The sequence below is a fragment of the Stenella coeruleoalba genome (genome assembly GCF_951394435.1).
Source record: "Stenella coeruleoalba genome assembly, chromosome: 1".
In the NCBI taxonomy this organism is placed as follows: Eukaryota; Metazoa; Chordata; class Mammalia; order Artiodactyla; family Delphinidae; genus Stenella; species Stenella coeruleoalba.
The window spans coordinates 73,718,698-73,736,848 of record NC_137169.1 but is presented as its reverse complement, the minus strand read 5'-3'; the positions used below and the strand labels follow the sequence as shown (position 1 = coordinate 73,736,848).

The 18,151-nt window shown below is 38.3% G+C and overlaps 1 protein-coding gene across 1 annotated transcript in view; it reads left to right on the top strand.

Moving 5' to 3' along the window:
* The window catches only part of LOC307185305 (uricase), a gene marked incomplete at both ends in the record, with an annotated part of 34,678 nt that overhangs the window by 5,440 nt on the left and 11,087 nt on the right, over positions 1 to 18,151 (top strand). Inside the window, 3 exons of the mRNA XM_079919366.1 lie at positions 5,640 to 5,858; positions 8,000 to 8,116; positions 8,215 to 8,293. Coding sequence (XP_079775492.1) covers positions 5,640 to 5,858; positions 8,000 to 8,116; positions 8,215 to 8,293 — 415 coding nt within the window. The remainder of the gene's footprint in view (positions 1 to 5,639; positions 5,859 to 7,999; positions 8,117 to 8,214; positions 8,294 to 18,151) is intronic.

The following is an 18,151-nucleotide window of genomic DNA, read 5'->3' as shown; positions in this document are numbered from 1 at the left end:
GACTTTGGGAAGCTCACTTAACATCACTGATCTAGTTTATATTAAAATAAGTGTCCTTCCCACCGAATCACAGGTTTTGTGAGGAATAGATAAGATAATATAGGTCTTTACTGGATAGAAAATTTTTAAATGGTATAGAAATGCAAGTTTCTGCAATAGCCTGCCCACTTCCCTCCTTCTGGGGGGGATCAGAATGCTTCCTTTCTCTCCCTAATGAGTGTAGGGACTCTGATGTAGTGAGAAAGAGCGTCACTTTGGGGCAAATGGTCGAGGTACTCCTCCTCCCTCTGTCACCCAGGAACTGTGTGACCTTGGCAAGTTACCTAACCCTAGTGTCTTCCTTTGTAAAACTTGGTTAAGGATATCTGCTTCACAGGGTTCTTGTAAAGGGTTAGAGGAACTCATATATAGAAATATCCCATCAAACCCTCACTAAATTGTTGCTACTATTATTTTTATTTTCAAGTCTTATACATTAGGAAAGAGAAATCTTTCAGTGTATGCATTTCAGTAGAATTTCCTTCCAACTGCATGTTTGGAGGTCTCCATCAATTCTTCGTTGTGAGGTTTTCTGCTCCTATTCCTAGAGGCTCCTGAGGCCTTGTTCCAGTTCCCTGCCCTAAGGCTCTTGGTACTATGGAGAGGCTGGCAAGAAGAAAATTAGCATTTCCCTTGGCATTTAGTGATGAGTCTCTCATCCTTTGTAATAGGCAGAAGTATGAAAATAACGGAGCACCTGTAGATGGAGTCTTCATTAGGTGACAGATCGCCCTTTCTGCAATAATTATGCATATGAGTCGTTATATTGTGCTTGAAACATCTGCTTGACAAGTCCCTTTGGAGCCACACTTTGAACAAAACTCAAGGCATATCCCCCCTTGATAGTAAAAATAAGCCACTCTACAGCCTAAAGCAACATGACATTTGCTAGCAGATATCAATATTTTTCCATCTGAGATTTAGTTGATCCTAAGCAGCCAAAAAATACCAGATGCCTCTAAGATTATTATTCATCATTATTGTTCTTATCTTTATGTATTATTAAGATCCAACAAAGTGATATTAAGATGGTTCATATGAGTGCCCCTTTTTCTCATATTAGTTCAGCGTTTTTCTCAGAAGTCTTCTTGTTCACAAATGTCCAAGAAAATAGCCGGGCAAAGGAAAAATCTAGGTGGAAAATTGAAAGGACTTCTCTAGCACATTCCAAAGATAGAGAGGGAGGCATGTCTCCACGCATAGTTCTTCCATCTATCACTGCACACTGCAACTGAATTGATGTTTAAATATGTGTGATGGGTCCAAAATAGCTAGCACTTCTGTATTTCCCTCTGTTATGGAGGGTAGAGATATGCTTACAAAAGCTCTTCTAATACTTGAGAGAAAATTCTAGTCATTTTAAAATTAAAATTTAAAAAATGTTCCCTTATCTTTCCTAATATTTTTTCCACCTCAAATCCATCCACTGGGCCTTATAGAGCTTAAGAGACTCCAGGCTAAGAACTCCTAGACCTGTAGTGACAACCTACATCACTTTCAATATGATGTGGAAATAAGAGAACACTCAGTATCTAAGCGAAAATGCGTAAGATTCATTTAAAATCTCTGAGAGTTCTCTCCTACATTACTTGCAGGCAATCGATGATTCTCTATCCCTTTATATTTCAAGACATGTCTAAGAAAAGGGAATTTTTCTTGTGTAGAGCCAAGTATAGATTTACTCCTACTGACATTTACAAGTCCAGAGTATTACTCTAGGAAATTGTTTCCTTTTATGACTTTGTTCCCTCAAGCCACACAAGCCTGAGGAAAGACAACCAAAGTATGAAGGCAGAAGTAGGCCATATCATAGCAGCAGTCTTTGATTTTAGCCACCCTAGCTCTGGATTGGTGTACAGTCTGACTATTGCTCTCTAACAGTAACTGTCAGGACCCTTTGATGGAAAATATGACATATAATTATTATTTATCAATGATAATCATAACTACATTTATTGAACATTTCCTATTTGCCAGGCACTTTTCTAAGTGCTTTATGTTTTTATGTCCTATAATCCTCACAGCAATCCTGCTAGATGGGCACTATTATTAATTTTATAAATGAAGAAATTTGCCGCCATTCACAGAGCTAATAGGTGGTGGAAGAGAGACTCACACTTGGCTTGTCTGACTCCATCCTCTCAGCTACCCGCCCACCCTCCAGATGAGAGCAACCTTGGGATTTTACTGTACGGTTATCTTGGACATGGATCCCTGCCCTACACTGTGTGTTATACACAATAGGATTCTGGCACCTACTTCCGGTTTCTCAGACTGCAGAACTGGGGAGGTCTTATTGATGAGAACAGCCTCAGTCTGGCCTGGGCCATTATCTGTTCTATCAGGTCCTGCTGAGGGACTCTTGGGTGTCCCACACCGTTCTTGTTCCATCCTGCTCCAGTCTCAGATGGTCATGTCCTCTTTATTCTTTTTTTTTTTTTTTTTTTTGCGGTACGCGGGCCTCTGACTGCTGTGGCCTCTCCCATTGCATAGCACAGGCTCCGGACGCGCAGGCTCAGCAGCCATGGCTCACGGGCCCAGCAGCTCCGCGGCATGTGGAATCTTCCCGGACCGGGGCACGAACCCGTGTCCCCTGCATCGGCAGGCGGACTCTCAACCACTGCGCCACCAGGGAAGCCCTGTCCTCTTTATTCTGACTCTTTTCTCAGTACACATGATTACTCAGCCTTTGCCAGAGCGTCACAGTCCAGGCGGGAGCTTGCTAAAGAGTGCTGACCTCTCCCACGTGTGTCATGCATGAACCCCAGGATAGCTGCACGGTGCTAGAATGCTCTGTCTTATTAGCAATGTGAACACTTTGTGCTGTGTCACTAACTTTGTCTACCTGCAATTCTGCCCTTCCTGGCCCTTTATTCTCCAGCCAGCTGTGCCTGTGATCTCCAGGCTGTGGTGCCAGCGGGCAGAAGTTGCTTTCCTCACTTTCCCAGGAAGAGGAACTTCCTGATTGGGGTCTGAGCCGAAGCAGCTTTTCCTGTATTGCAATCTTTGGGGGATTTTCATGAACTATTCCATGTCACTACACAAGAGGTGCAGGTGTTGGGGCAGCATTCGGTCATTCATGATACATTTATTAAGCACCAATTGTGTTCCAAGCATTCTGCTGAGCACTGGTGTTGCCATGGCGACCAAGATAGAAATTGTATCTGCTTTCATAGTTTACTATTTTTGAACAAATCAGACCCATGAAGAGGCTATTGTAATGTGATTTGATAAAGACTCTGATAAGGCAATAACAGAACATTCTGAGAGCACATAGAAGGGGCACCTACTCCAGACTTGAAGGGCTGGGGCAAATTACCTAGTGGAAGTGACATCTGAGACTTAAAAAAGTTGAGTCAGAAGAAGTTAGGCAGGTAAAGAGACTGGTATAGTTGGGTAGCAAGGAAGAGAAAGAATGTTCAAGAAAGAGGTAATAGCAAAGTCAAAGGCCTATAGGCAAAGAAGAACACATTCAGGGCCTGGGTGACGACAATTAGCTCAGGATAGCTGAAGTGGAGTTTGAAATAGGGTGTGGCAAGATATGAAGCTGAACTGATGAGCAGGGGTTGGGAAATGAAGGGTAGCTATCATTTAATCTTACTCTGTATCTCATGGGTACCACTTGCTTTCAACAGACTAACCTACTTGGGTATTTAGTAGCAGGGGATGGGACTGAGGAGTAACATTTGTTAAGTCCTGCTGTGTGCCGAGGATGATGGAAGGTCTCAGAGACCTTTGGTCTGGGACCTCAGCCCATACCATCCAGGGACCCCAAGCCAGCCAAGTGCCTCCCTGGCCCGGGTAGAATCCCTTGCGGTTCGAGACATGCCAGAGTCTTCCTTCTGCTGTTTCCAGCAGTGCTCCCCACTCTAAAAACTAGTGCCCTTAATCAAGTTCCCCTATGTTATCTCTTCTGCTGCTACATCCACAGCCAGGCCTGACATGGCCACTCTTACTGGGGTTGACCTCACTGTACCACCAGGTACCAGGGACTGAGCCAGCCCTTTCACATTCACCAGCAACTCTAACTTGTAGGGGCAGTTATCTCCATTTGTACAAAGCGGGAAACTGAGGCTCAGGGACATCAAATTATTTGTCACAAGCCACAAAACTATAAGTGGTAAGGCAGAATTTGGACCTGGTCTGATTTCAAAGCCACTACAATCACACAACTGTGCCTCTTTCCCTGTCAGCATTATAGTTCTTATTAGGATCCTTTAAGTCTGCTCTTTAGGTTTTCTTATTGATACTTTTCTGGAAGATGAGTCCCCCCAAAATTGGGTCAGATGCATCCAAGGGGCCTCTCCAAGAGTTGTCCCTTACATGTGTCCCTCGTACAGAGGAAGCACTGAATTCAGACACCACAGACCTTCAGGGTATGTTCAATAACCAAGAGCAGCATGCCCTACCAGGCTTTATCCCCAAGATTTAAGACAACCTTCACTACCCCACTTTGATTAAGAATATGACAATAATTTCTGATGTTGGCTAGCATTTTTAAATTCCTCCCAAGGGATTTGGTGATTTTTTTATGCGGGTAGATATTTAGGCAGCCCTTGGCCTATCTGAGCGTATCGCCTACATGGGATTCGCAGACGAGGTTTCTTCTTTGTGACCCTCCCCAGATTCTCACTGCATGTTGTTTTTGGTTTACTTTTATTTTTGTCACCTTTTCTCATTACCATTTTAATGCTAATCTTCATGCTAAATAAAATAGGTTTTCCTGTCCCTCTGCTCCCTCCTGCCTCTTCTCTCAAACACCAGTAAAGCCCAGGGACAAGTCTTACAGAGTCTAGCAGTGGAGATGGACGTATTCACTAGCGAGGGCTCCAGCTTCAGACAGGGGTACTAATGAATCAGTCACAGGCTTTTATTAAGTGTTTCTTCACTAAAAGCATAGATTTCCTTGCAGCGATTTGGCTCTGGCTCTGTACTGCTGAAGGTAGTCTAGACCCTGTCACTAATTACTCTCCTTCCTGGCAGCAAGTAGAAAAAGCAATTTTCAAATTGTTTTTATTGCTCACAGGGCAGTTTCTCCAGAATACTACTCTCTATAAAAAAGGGCATATAATTATTTCCAGTTAATATAGTCAAAAGATTTTATAGAGGAAGGCAGTTTATGTAGTAGTCAGAAGTACACAATTTGAAGTCAACAGACCTGAGGGTGAATTCTTGGCTCTATCCTTTACTAACTGGGGTAAGTCACTTAAATTCTTTGAACCTCAGTTTCTCCCTCTGCAAAATGGGAATAATATTAGTTCATAGGGCTGATATAAGGATTAAGTTAGTAGAGATCAAATAAGAGTAAATAGTTTGGCTCAGGAGGTATGGTTATTATTGTTGTTGCTTATTATTATCAAGAAAGCCGTCTACCTGTCTCTCTTCAGGCCAATCTGATATATTTTCATCTTTTCCTTGTGATTCTCTTTTCTCCATACAAATTCTCATTCTCCTTCAAAGGTAGGGCATGATCTTTCTTTCAGGAATACTCTGACTCCTACCTTTCATGATTACATGATAAAATTAAGGTTTAAAGAGATTGCAGTTGACTTTTTGTTTTCATTTAGCCTTCTTCATTAAGATGACTGTTTTCATTGCAGAATGATGAGATGGATCTTGTCCGAACTGGCTATGGGAAGGATATGGTAAAAGTTCTCCGTATTCAGCGAGATGGAAAATATCACAGCATTAAAGAAGTGTCAACTTCAGTGCAACTTACTCTGAGCTCCAAAAAAGATTACCTGCATGGAGACAATTCAGACCTCATCCCTACAGACACCATCAAGAACATAGTTCATGTCCTGGCAAAGTTCAAAGGCGTATGTGTCGTTCTACTTCTTAGCTGCTGCCCATCTGGATGCACAAATCACTGTACTATATTATGAGGATACTACTTGCTTATTTCAGTTCCCTGTACTTTTTAACCCTATTTTTACATTTAAACCATTGAAAAAAATTCCTTTTCTAATTCTAAAAGTCTCAGCTTTACAGAAAATCTTGCTTTTTTTTTTAAACTCACCTCTTTATTCTCTTTTCTTTTCTTCTTTTTTCCCCATTTGTTCTCTTTTCTTGTTTCTCAACTCACTACAACATCTTTTAGGCAGAGAATCCTACTTGACAAATTTACATGTTATCTCTTAATTAGGATCATTGGCAAATCAAGGCCCTGAGAAGATTTCCAAATAGAATTTTACACATTTTTGTCATGCAATTATTTGAGTCCTATTATTTTTTTCTTTTAGAAGGGTGTGCATTTATAGAAGAAAGTACCATTTCTTTTCTTGGTATTACTCTAGAAGAAAATCAAGTATAAGATACATTTCGAGATCTGTCCAACTTTTAATACCTTCCTGATTTTCCCAACTCCGTGACCACTTAGCATCCACATTTGGTGGTAGTTGTACTTTTCAGAAGGGTCTTGGAATGGATAGACTCTAATCTCTTAGCACTTACCTCAGGTTTCTCTAAGTGTGAGTGAAACTGTGCTGGACGACCAGCAGATTTCTGGGCAATTCAAGATAATTTTTTTATTTGCTAAGAAGTCTAGAAAGGCAAGAAATGTAGACTGGAAAGCTTCTTTTCTCATGCTTTTGCATGAAATTCACACCCATATTACACAAAATGAGCAAGCTAATTTTTTTTTTTAGAAATTTATTTATTTATGGCTGCATTGCGTCTTCGTTGCTGCATGCGGCTTTCTCTAGTTGCGGCGAGTGGGGTCTACTCTTCGTTGCAGTGCGTGGGCTTCTCATTGTGGTGGCTTCTCTTGTTGCGGAGCATGAGCTCTAGGCACGCGGGCTTCAGTAGTTGTGGCTCACGGGCTCTAGAGCACAGGCTCAGTAGTTGTGGCACACAGGCTTAGTTGCTCCACAGCATGTGGGATCTTCCCAGGCCAGGGCTCGAACCCATTTCCCCTAAATTGGCAGGAGGATTCTTAACAACTGTGCCACCAGGGAAGTCCGAACAAACTAATTGAAATATTATTTCTGAAAGGTCTGTCTACACCTTGAACCTTTCTCTTGCTAATCAGAATGGCCCAGCAAGTATAGGCAAGGCTATGGAAAAAGGCATTGCTTTCTTTAAAAATGAATCGAAAATAAGCTCTGTACTGTGTTAGAGAAGAGGGTCTCTATATAACACAAATTCTTATATTTCCTGTACTATGTGAGAAGTTCAGAAAAGTGAAAGAATGGACCTGGATGTTAAAAACAATTTAAATTTATTCATTGTAGATAGAGTGACTGCATAATTTCTTATCCAAACCAGGATACTTTTCAGAGTGAAATAGGATGCTTATTAATAATTATTCTGAGACAACAGGTATAAAACAAAACTATCCTTGGGAAACCTATACAGTCTACCTTAATTATAGGCAAAGCCATAAATAATCTGTAGACTGTACTAGGACCATAAAACATTGCCTAGAGATTAACCTGAAGAATTTGGATGGAAGTAGGGAGCTGCTTTATGGGGGTGGAGAGCTGGGGATGGTCAATAGAAGGCCTGTTTGCAAGGCAAGGAAGTTGAAGTGACCCTTCATTAACATTTTTCTTTGGGAAACTGGGAGGTCTGTTTCCCAGCCTCATGAAGAGAGCAGAGTGTTTTGAAGTATCCTGCAGTACTTTAGCTGGCATGGGTGATGATTGAGCTCACCGTGAGGAGAATCTGAACGTTAAGTTCCTTTTTGCTCGTCCACTGATGGATAGACACATCCTCTCCTGCACACAGTTTTCTTTTAAAAACAGGATAGTCTCACCTGGTGATGGTGATCCATTAACTACACTTAGGAGCCCTTGTGAAAAATTGGGATTAGGACAAATTCATCTCTAATTCTTTCTAATTCTTTGTTTCTCTGATTCTAAAAAACACTTTATCAGGAAAAAGAGTCCCATGGATATTTAAAAATGATTTTTAAGTAGGACAAGTATTTCTGATCATTCACATTTATTTCTTTTTACAGATCAAAAGCATAGAAACTTTTGCTGTGAATATCTGTGAGCATTTCCTTTCTTCTTTTAACCATGTTATTCGAGTTCAAGTCTATGTGGAAGAAGTCCCTTGGAAGCGTTTTGAAAAGGTTACCTCACTTATTCGTGCTCTCAGTTTAATTAAAGAAATTGGCTTTATGACATATGTTGAAATTTTACTGGAAATATTTTTTTTTCTAATTTTCAGAATGGAGTTAAGCATGTCCATGCATTTATTCATACTCCCACTGGAACACACTTCTGTGAGGTTGAACAGTTGAGGAGTGGTGAGAAAATGTTTTTCATGTTTTGATTCTTCAATAGCAATTTCAGGGTTTTTTTTTTCTTCTAAACAACTCTGTTTATTAACACCCAGGAAAACTGTAGAGAATTTTGAAGTCTTTTAAATCTGAGATGGGAATGAACAGTGTGACCTTGGATTACATTAAAGAACTATCTGCTTTTTATCTTAAAAATATAAAAATGAAATAATACCCTTTGCAACAAATCTGTGGGTTGAGTGGGGTAGATCATTTTTATTGCATGATTTTGAAGTGAGGGAAAAAAGGGCACAGGCTGACAAAAGCTCAAATCTCTGAATTTTCTGACCAGTAATTTTTGTACCATACCATGCTTTGATTATAATAACCTTTATAGGAAATACCTAGAAAATAACAATCACATTTCCTTGAAATTTTGTCATAATAATAAAACCACTGATATTATTATAGTTACCATAAAATAAACCTCATTTAAAAATAGCAGTGACAATTATATAATTCTTTCTATTTACCAAGAAATCTAAAAATTAACTGTGGAACATAATTACAATATAGACCTTGTTAGTACTGATTATTGAACTTAGCAAAGTGTGTCTTCCACTGATTTGTTGAGGTTGTCAGAGCAGAGTTCAATAATTGACTAAGACTTAGACTAGAAGACCTCTAAGAACCATAGAACCACCATGGTAGAAATGTCTCTATCCTAATAAAAAATAAACTTTAATGATCATTATAAATTGAGAGTGTGGACTCTGAAATTTTTTCTTTTCTATTTTCCTTTTCTCTTTTTTCTTCTCCTTTCCTTCCCTTTCCTGCTTGTTTCTTTCATTTTATTTCTTTTCCTTTCTGTATCTCTTTTTCTTTCTTCTCTAGCTCTCTTTAGTAAGAATTTGAGGTGACATCTCATAAATGTCAGAAATTTTAAAAGGTTAATAAAATATAAGTTCTTCTCATTCTAAGTTCTATTGGATAATGCCTTCCCTTAGGAAGTCCTAGTGTTTTAGCTATCATTTAATATTTTTCCCTATCTGTATTAAATTCTAGACACAGCCAGGGCCTTTTCAGTGTTTGATTAACAGTTATGAAATTATTATTATATAGAGAAGACTGAATAACTAGTTGTTAAGTTGAAAAGATAATGATTTTTTTAATCCTCCAAATATGTAGTCATGTGATATATTAACTTGTTTACTGAGCTGTTAGTTAAAATGTAACTTCCTTTCTTTCCTTCCTTCTTTCTTACTTTATGTATGTGACTTTGGAGGAGAGAGGTTCCTGATTCCCCAGGCCAGTGTTTTCCTACCCAAATCACAGTGAATACCCCTGTAAAATTATAAACTTTAAACTGGCATTTCCCAGCAGAAATATAATGCAAGCCACATATCTAATTTTAAAATTTCCTAGTAGTCACATTAGAAAAGTAGAAACAAATTAATGTTAACAATACTTTTTATTTAACCTAATATATCCCAAATGCCACTTACATATGTAATAAATATAAAAATTATTAATGAAATATTTAATATTTGAATTTCTGTGTTTATTTTATATTTACAGGACGTCTCATTTCCCATTTACCATATTCCAAGGGCTTCATAGCCACATGTGGCTAGTGGCTGCCATATTGGTTAGCTTTAAACCATTTTGAGTGATTTTTGCAATACTTAACATGTTTCTCATTCCACTTTTAATTATGTAAAATAATAGAAGGGGCTAGAATTAGATTTCAGGAGAACTAACTAAAAAGATAAGAGCCTGTATAAAATATATTTATGTCATTGATTGAAATACTATTCATTCAATAATGATTTTGAGGACTTGTTAGGTATACTAGTGGTGGTAGATTCAGACGTGAATAAGACATTCTCTGACCCTCGTGAGTTCACAGTAGATGAATAGTAGGAGATAGACTTATAAATAGATTTATTGCAATATGAGGGGCTAAAGACCACTATGAAGGAATTAAAGGTATGCTATGGGAGTAAAGAGGTGCAGAAAACTAACTCTTTCTAGGGCAGTCTGGAAGGCTTGATGGGGGAGGAGGAAATATTCCAACTGACTTGAAAAATGATTCAGAATGTGCTGGACATAGAAAGGGGAAAGGAAATTACAGACAGAAGAAACAGAATGTACATGGGTAGGAGTCATAAAGAGTGGAAGAGGGAAACAAATATTTCGAGCATCTGCCTTATGTAGATCACCATACTAGGCAAATGATTTTAGTGTTGAAAGGGCAAAGAATTTGAGCAACGGTAGTAGGGTTGAAGGGTTCAGTTTTTAGAATGTAAGGAGCAGAGATGAGGATGAAGAGCTTGGTTTGAGCCTAAAGTACCATACTAGCAAGATTGGCCTAACTAGGGAATTCCTGGCGGTCCAGTGGTTAGGACTCTGCACTTTCACTGTTGAGGGCCCAGGTTTGATCTCTGGTCAGGGGACTAAGATCTTGCAAGCCATGCAGCATGGCTAAAAAAAAAAAAATTGGTGTAACTAGGAGGCAGTTTTTGCATGGTAGTTAAGTCCATAGGTCTTGTCAGACTAGACTGTTTTCATTTTGTTTTTGTTTTTTTTCCTGCTTTGCTATTTTTATTAACAGATTTTTTAAACCTTTTTTTAAATTGAAGTATAGTTAATTTACAATATTGTGTTAATTTCAGGTGTACAGTAAAGTGATTCAGTTATACACACACACACATACATACATGTATATGTATATATATATATATATATATATATATTCTTTTTCAGATTCTTTTCCACTAGAGATTATTACAAGATACTGAATATAGTTCCATGTACTATACAGTAGGTCCTTGTTGTTTATTTATTTTATATATAGTAGTGTGTATATGTTAATCCCAAATTCCCAATTTATCTCCCCTGCAACTCCTTCTATCCCCTTTGGTAACCATAAGTTTGTTTCCTATTTCTGTGGGTCTATTTCTATTTTGTAAATAAGTCCATTTGTATCATTTTTTTTAGATTCCACATGTAAGTGATATCATATGATATTTGTCTTTCTCTATCTGATTTACTTCACTTAATATGATAATCTCTAGGTCCATCCATATTGCTGCAGATGTCATTATTTCACACTTTTTTATGGCTGAGTAATATTCTTTATCCATTCATCTGTTGATGGACATTTAGGTTGATTCCATGTCTTGGCTACTGTAAACAGTGTGGCTGTGAACATTGGGATGCATGTATCTTTTCAAATCAGAATTTTCTCTGGATACATGCCCAGGAGTGGGATTGCAGGATCATATGATTAACTCTATTTTTAGTATTTTTAGTTTTTTAAGGAACCTCCATACTGTTCTCCATAGTGGCTGCACTAAATTACATTCCCACCAACAGTGCAGGAAGGTTCCTTTTTCTCCACACCCTCTCCAGCTTTTAGTATTAATAGACATTTTAATAATGGCCATTCTGACCTGTGAGAGTGATACCTCACTGTAGTTTTGATTTGCATTTCTCTAATAATTAGCAATATTGAGCATCTGTTCAAGTGCCTGTTGGCCATTTGTATGTCTTCTCTGGAGAAATGTCTATTTAGGTCTTCTGCCCATTTTTTTTATTGGGTTCTTTGTTTTTTTGATATTAAGCTGTATGAGCTGTTTGTACATTTTGGAAATTAATCCCTCGTCAGTAGCATTGTTTGCAAATATTTTCTCCCAGTCCATAGGTTATGTATTCATTTTGTTTATGGTTTCTTTTGCTATGCAAAACTTTTAAGTTTAGTTAGGTCCCATTTGTTTATTTCTGGTTTTATTTCTATTACTCTAGGAGATGAATCCATAAAAGTATTTCTGTGATTTATGTCAAACAGTGTTCTGCCAATGTTTTCCTCTAGGAGTTTTATACTATCCAGTCTTACATTTATGTCTTTAATCCATTTTGAGTTTATTTTTGTATATGGTATTAGAGAATGTTCTATGTTCATTCTTTTACATGTAGCTGTCCTCTTTTCCCAGCACCACTTATTGAAGAGACTGTCTTTTCTCCATTGTAAATTCTTGCCTCTTTGTCATAGATTAATTGACCACAAGTGCATGGGTTTATTTCTGGGCTTTCTATCCTGTAACATTGATCTATATGTCTGTTTTTGTGGTAGTACCATGCTGTTTTGATTACTGTAGCTTTGTAGTATAGTCTGAAGTCAGGGAGCATGATGTCTCCAGCTCTGTTCTTCTTTCTCAAGATTGCTTTTGCTATCCAGGGTCTTTTGTGTTTGCATACAAATTAAAAATTTTTTTGCTCTATTTCTGTGGAAAATGCCATTGGTAATTTGATAGGGATTGTATTGAATCTGTAGATTGCCTTGGGTAGTATGGTCATCTTAACAATATTGATTCTTCCAATCCAAGAACATGGTATATGTTTCCATCTGTTTGTGTCATCTTGAAGTTCTTTCATCAGTGTCTTACAGTTTTTGGAGTACAGGTCTTCTGCCTCCTTAGGTAGGTTTATTTCTAGGTATTTTATTCCTTTTGATGCGATGGTAAATGGGATTGTTCCTTAATTTCTCTTTCCGATCTTTCATTGTTAGTGTATAGAAATGCAACAGATTTCTGTGTATTAATTTTGTATCCAGCATCTTTACCAAACTCATTGATGAGCTTAGTAGTTTTCTGGCAGCATCTTTAGTATGTTCTATGTATAGCATCATGTCATCGGCAAACAGTGACAGTTTTACTTCTTTTCCAATTTGGATTCCTTTTATTTATTTTGCTTCTCTGATTTCTGTGGCTAGGACTTCCAGAACTATGTTGAATAAAAGTGGCTAGAGTGAGCATCCTTGTCTTGTTCCTGATCTTGGAGGAAATGCTTTCAGCTTCTCACCATTGAGCATGATGTTAGCTGTGGGTTTGTCATATATGGCCTTTATTATGTTGAGGTATGTTCTCTCTATGCTCACTTTCTGGAGAGTTTTTATCATAAATTGATGTTGAATTTTATCAAAAGCTTTTTCTGCATCAATTGAGATGACCATATGGTTTTTATTCTTCAATTTGTTAATGTGGTGTATCACACTGATGGATTTGTGGATTTCGAAAAGTCCTTGCATCCCTGGGATAAATCCCACTTGATTATGTTGTATGAGCCTTTTAATGTACTGTTGGATTCAGTTTGCTAGTATTTTGTTGAAGATTTTTGCATTTATGTTCATCAGTGTTATTGACCTACAATTTTCTTTCTTTGTGGTATCTTTGTCTGGTTTTGGTATCAGGGTGATGGTGGCCTTATAGAACGAATTTGGAAGTGTTCCTTCCTCTGCAATTTTTTGGAATAGTTTCAGAAGGGTAGGTGTTAACTCTTCTCTAAATGTTTCATAGAATTCACCTGTGATGCCATCTGGTCCAGCAATTTTATTCATTGGGAGTTTTTAAATTACTGATTCCATTTCACTACTGTTAATTGTCCTGTGCATATTTTCTATTTCTCCCTGGTTCGGTCTTGGGAGATTGTACCTTTCTAAGAATTTGTCCATTTCGTCCAATTTATTGGCATATTGTATTTCTGTGGTGTCAGTTGTAACTTCTCCTTCTTCATTTCTGATTTTGATTTGGGCCCTCTATCTTTCTTTCTTCATGAGTCTGGCTAAAGGTTTATCAATTTTGTTTATCTTTTCAAGGAACCAGTTTTAGTTTCATTGATCTTTTCTATTTTTTTTAGTCTCTATTTCATTTATTTCTGCTCTGATATTTATGATTTCTTTCCTTCTACTAACTTTGGGTTTTGTTTATTCTTCTTTCTCTAGTTGCTTTATGCATAGGATTAGGTTGTTTATTTGAGATTTTTCTTGTTTCCTGAGGTAAGCTTGTATTGCTATAAATGTCCCTCTTAGAACTGCTTTTTCTGTGTCCCATAGGTTTTGGATCATTGTGTTTTTATTTTCACTTGTCTCTAGGTATTTTTTGATTTCCTCTTTGACTTCTCCAGTGATCCATTGGCTGTTTAGCAACATATTGCTTAGCCTCCATGTGTTTGTGTTTTTTTGCAATTTTTTTCTTGTAGTTGATTTCTAGCCTCATAGTGCTGCGGTTGGAAAAGATCTTGATATGATTTCAATTTTCTTAAATTTACCAAGGCTTGCTTTGTTGTTCAGTGTGTGATCTATCCTGGAGAATGTTCCATGTGCACTTGAAAAGAATGTGTATTCTGCTGCTTTCAGCTGGAATGTTCTATAAATATCAAGTAAGGCCAGCTGATCTAATGTATCATTTAAGGTCTGTGTTTCCTTATTGATTTTCTATCTGGATGATCTGTCCATTGATGTAATGGAGAGCTAATGTCCCCAACTATTATTATGTTACTGTCAATTTCTCCTTTTATGTCTGTTAACATTTGCCTTATATATTAAGGTGCTCCCATGTTGGGTGTATATATATTTACAATTGTTATATCTTCTTTTTGGATTGATCCTTTGATTATTATGGAGTGTCCTTTGTCTCTTGTGACAGTCTTTATTTTAAAGTCTATTTTGTCTGATATAAGTATTGCTACTTCAGCTTTCTTTTGATTTCCATTTGCATGGAATACCTTTTTCTATCCCCTCACTTTCAGTCTTGTGTGTCTCTAGGTCTGAAGTGAGTCTCTTGTAGGCAGCACATATATGGATGCTGCTTTTTTATCCATTAACCAGTCTATGTCTTTTGGTTGAACTATTTAGTCCATTTATGTTTAGGATAATTATCAATATGTATGTTCCTATTGTCATTTTGTTAATGTTTTGGATTTGTTTTGGTAGTTCTTCTTTTTTCCCCTTTCTTCTTTTCTTCCCTTCTCTTGTGATTTGATGACTATCTTTAGTATTATGTTTGGATTTCTTTTTCTTTTTTGTGGGTATTTTTGTTTTGTGTTTACCATGAGGTTTTTGTATAGCAATCTCTCTATATATAGATACCTTGCATTTGTACTCTGCTCCCTTCATGATTACTGTTTTTGATATTATATTTTACATCTAATTGTTCTGTGTATCCCTTAACTGCTTATCATGGATACAAATGAATTGACTACTTTTGTCTTTTAACCTCCCTACTAGCATTGCATGTGGATGATTTCCTAACTTTATTGTATGAATACTGAACTGTTTTTGAATTTGAGCTTCTCTACTTAATAACTTTGTGACTGTGAGCACATTAAATATACTACTTCAGTGTTTTTTTTTATTTCTAACATGAGAATAACAGTGCCTACCTCAGCAATTACCCAGAGAATGAAAGGAGATAAATGTTAATTTAACATTTAGCACAGTACCTGGCACAAAAGAAGCACTCCTTGAAAGAAAGCTGTTATTATTATTATTTTGAATGATAATAGAGATCCAGGAAAGGTCTTTATGTGTATATGTGTACTGTTTAGTAATTCTGACCAAGGTTATGGTAAACTGGCTGGAGAAACAGGCAGTAGTGAGACATTTGGAGACTTGTTGCAGAGATGAAGAAATGATGGAGTCTGAACTAAGGCAGAAGAGGTAGAGATGAAAAGACTACAGAGCTTGGGGAGAGACATTATGTGAGGCATTTCTGAAGTGTGCTTATAAGTCTGAGTATTTGCGTAAGGATGGAAGGTTAGAGAGAAGGAGGGGTTAAAGTTATCCTAAAGTCAGGGACTTGTGGGTGTTGACTAAGAATAATACATATAATGAGGAAGTTTCCAGAGAAAGCTGGTAAGTTTGGGAATAAGGGATGGATTTGGAGACTATCTATTTCCAAATTGGTTGGTGAAGCCATGGGGAAGAAGGAACAATCCAGAAAAACATATAAAGTGAGAAGAGGAAAGATGAGAGGGCCTGGGGGGAAATTCCCCAGTTTAAGCGTTGGACAGTTTAAAGAGTGAGAGAGAAGAATGGTCAGAGGGACAGGCGGAGGATTGGAGACAGTGGTGCCATGGAAGCAAAGGGAAAATACATTTCAAGAAATGAGGGATAGTTATTGAGATAATAGAATGCATAATAAGTAGGCTTATATGTAGTGGCTTCACACATGAAGTTTACAGCTTTTTGTAAAAGTCAAGTTCAGTGTGTGTGTGTGTGTGTGTGTGTGTGTGTGTGTGTGTATGTGTGTGTGTGTGTGTGTGTGTGTGTGTGTGTGTGTGTGTGTGGTGTGTTGGGAGGATGCTCCTCTCCAGGAAGTTATTCAGGAATCCAGGTTGATGCAACCAGACAGTTTTGATCCTCACTTTCTGGGATCACCTTCAGAGTAGATTCCGCATACCAGACAACGAGGAGAAGAAAAGACCTTCAAGAAAAAAAGGAGGAGGCGAAACTGCTCAAGGCCTGAAGTAGCACAGAGCACATCAAATGAAGAGAACCCAATCACACAGCCACACCTAACTGCAAGGAAGGCCGGGAAATGTAGTCTAGCCGGGGACCCAGGAGGAAGAGGACCTGCTAGTGGTCTCTGCCACAGGAAGGTTAAGAAGTTTGGTTTAAAAGAAGACTGAAGAGAGTGTGCAGTTTGGCAAGTAGGCATCATTAGTGACCTCCCTCTGCAAGAATATTTAGCAGACCCCTGGAGGTGGAAGTGCAGTGGCCAAATATAGGGCTCAGCTGATCATAGGAAGAAAACAGGCTGCTCTTCACACTCTTGTTCTTTCCAGGAATTACCAGGAGCTATCATCAGCCTGAATTCTAGTCACCTGGCTGCTACCGGGAGGAAACTAATCAACAGAATCAGGCCAAAGCTTTTACTTTCTGCAGAAAACTTCAGGGTGTTGCGATCACTGTGGCAGTGTTCCCAGAGCTCCAGCTTGACTTGTCTAGAGTCCAGCACCTTCCCCCTCCCGTAGCATGCGGGGGCTGGCAGGGGTCAGCAGGGAAGCAGGCATCTGCTGCCTTGGGTGTGTGCGGTATGTGTGTGCACGTTCCTGAGTGTGTGTATCTTCCTGTGTTGTCTATTTGAAGATGATATTTGTACTCTGTCCCTCTTTGGAGAGTAGGGGTCTATGCCGTTTTTTTTTGGTAACAAAGTTTAATTCTTAATTTGCTTATTTTCCAGGAGCTAAAACTGCAGATATCATGAGGTGATTCAGTGTACAATCACTGTCATAAGAAATGCCCTTGCATAGGCTTAACTAAAGAAAATAATCATCTTACACAAACACACACCCCCCAATTCACATGCTGAAGGCTGTTGTTACAAACCTCTAAGTAGGGCTTTTTGTGGGGGGCTGGCTAGGATAGTGAGAATTCTGCCCCCTCAAACACATGTACTTAATCACCCATTCAGCCTGCAAATTTTCCCAGCAGGATATGTAACTGGGTTTCTCCTGGTGGACTGGATTCATTCTTATTAATTGAACAAACATTTATAGAAAGCCTACTGAATCTGAAGCACCCACTTTAGGCCCTGAGAATTGCTATAAAACTCCCATTACACTATTTTCTCCTAGGGTATCTTTTTAAGCTACATCATTAAGTGTTCTTTTAGCTGTTTCAAAGTCTGCTAGTTCCATGGGAGAATCTGGAAGAGAGAGAGAAATTTTTTCACCAAAGGGATGAGGGCTGGTGTTATTTTTGTGACTTCCCCAGCTCCGAGAGGAGAGCTAGGCTCTGCGTGTGCGGTACAGGCTGTTGATGTAGGTGTTATATGGAACCTCGATCTTCCAAACTGTTTCTCTGTGAGTCTTTGTGAACTACAAGCTTAGCCAAGCCTTGAAGTCACTGGGATGGTTGAGTCACTAATTTAAACTAGTTGAACTAAGCAGAGAATGTCCCCAACACCCGCCCCCCAAACACACACACACACAATTAGAATTATAATTCATAATTCTTTAAGCATCAAATTTCTCCCAATCTGACACTAATTATAAAAATTCAACTAAAGCATAACCAAATAGAGGAATGGAAGATAGAGAAGA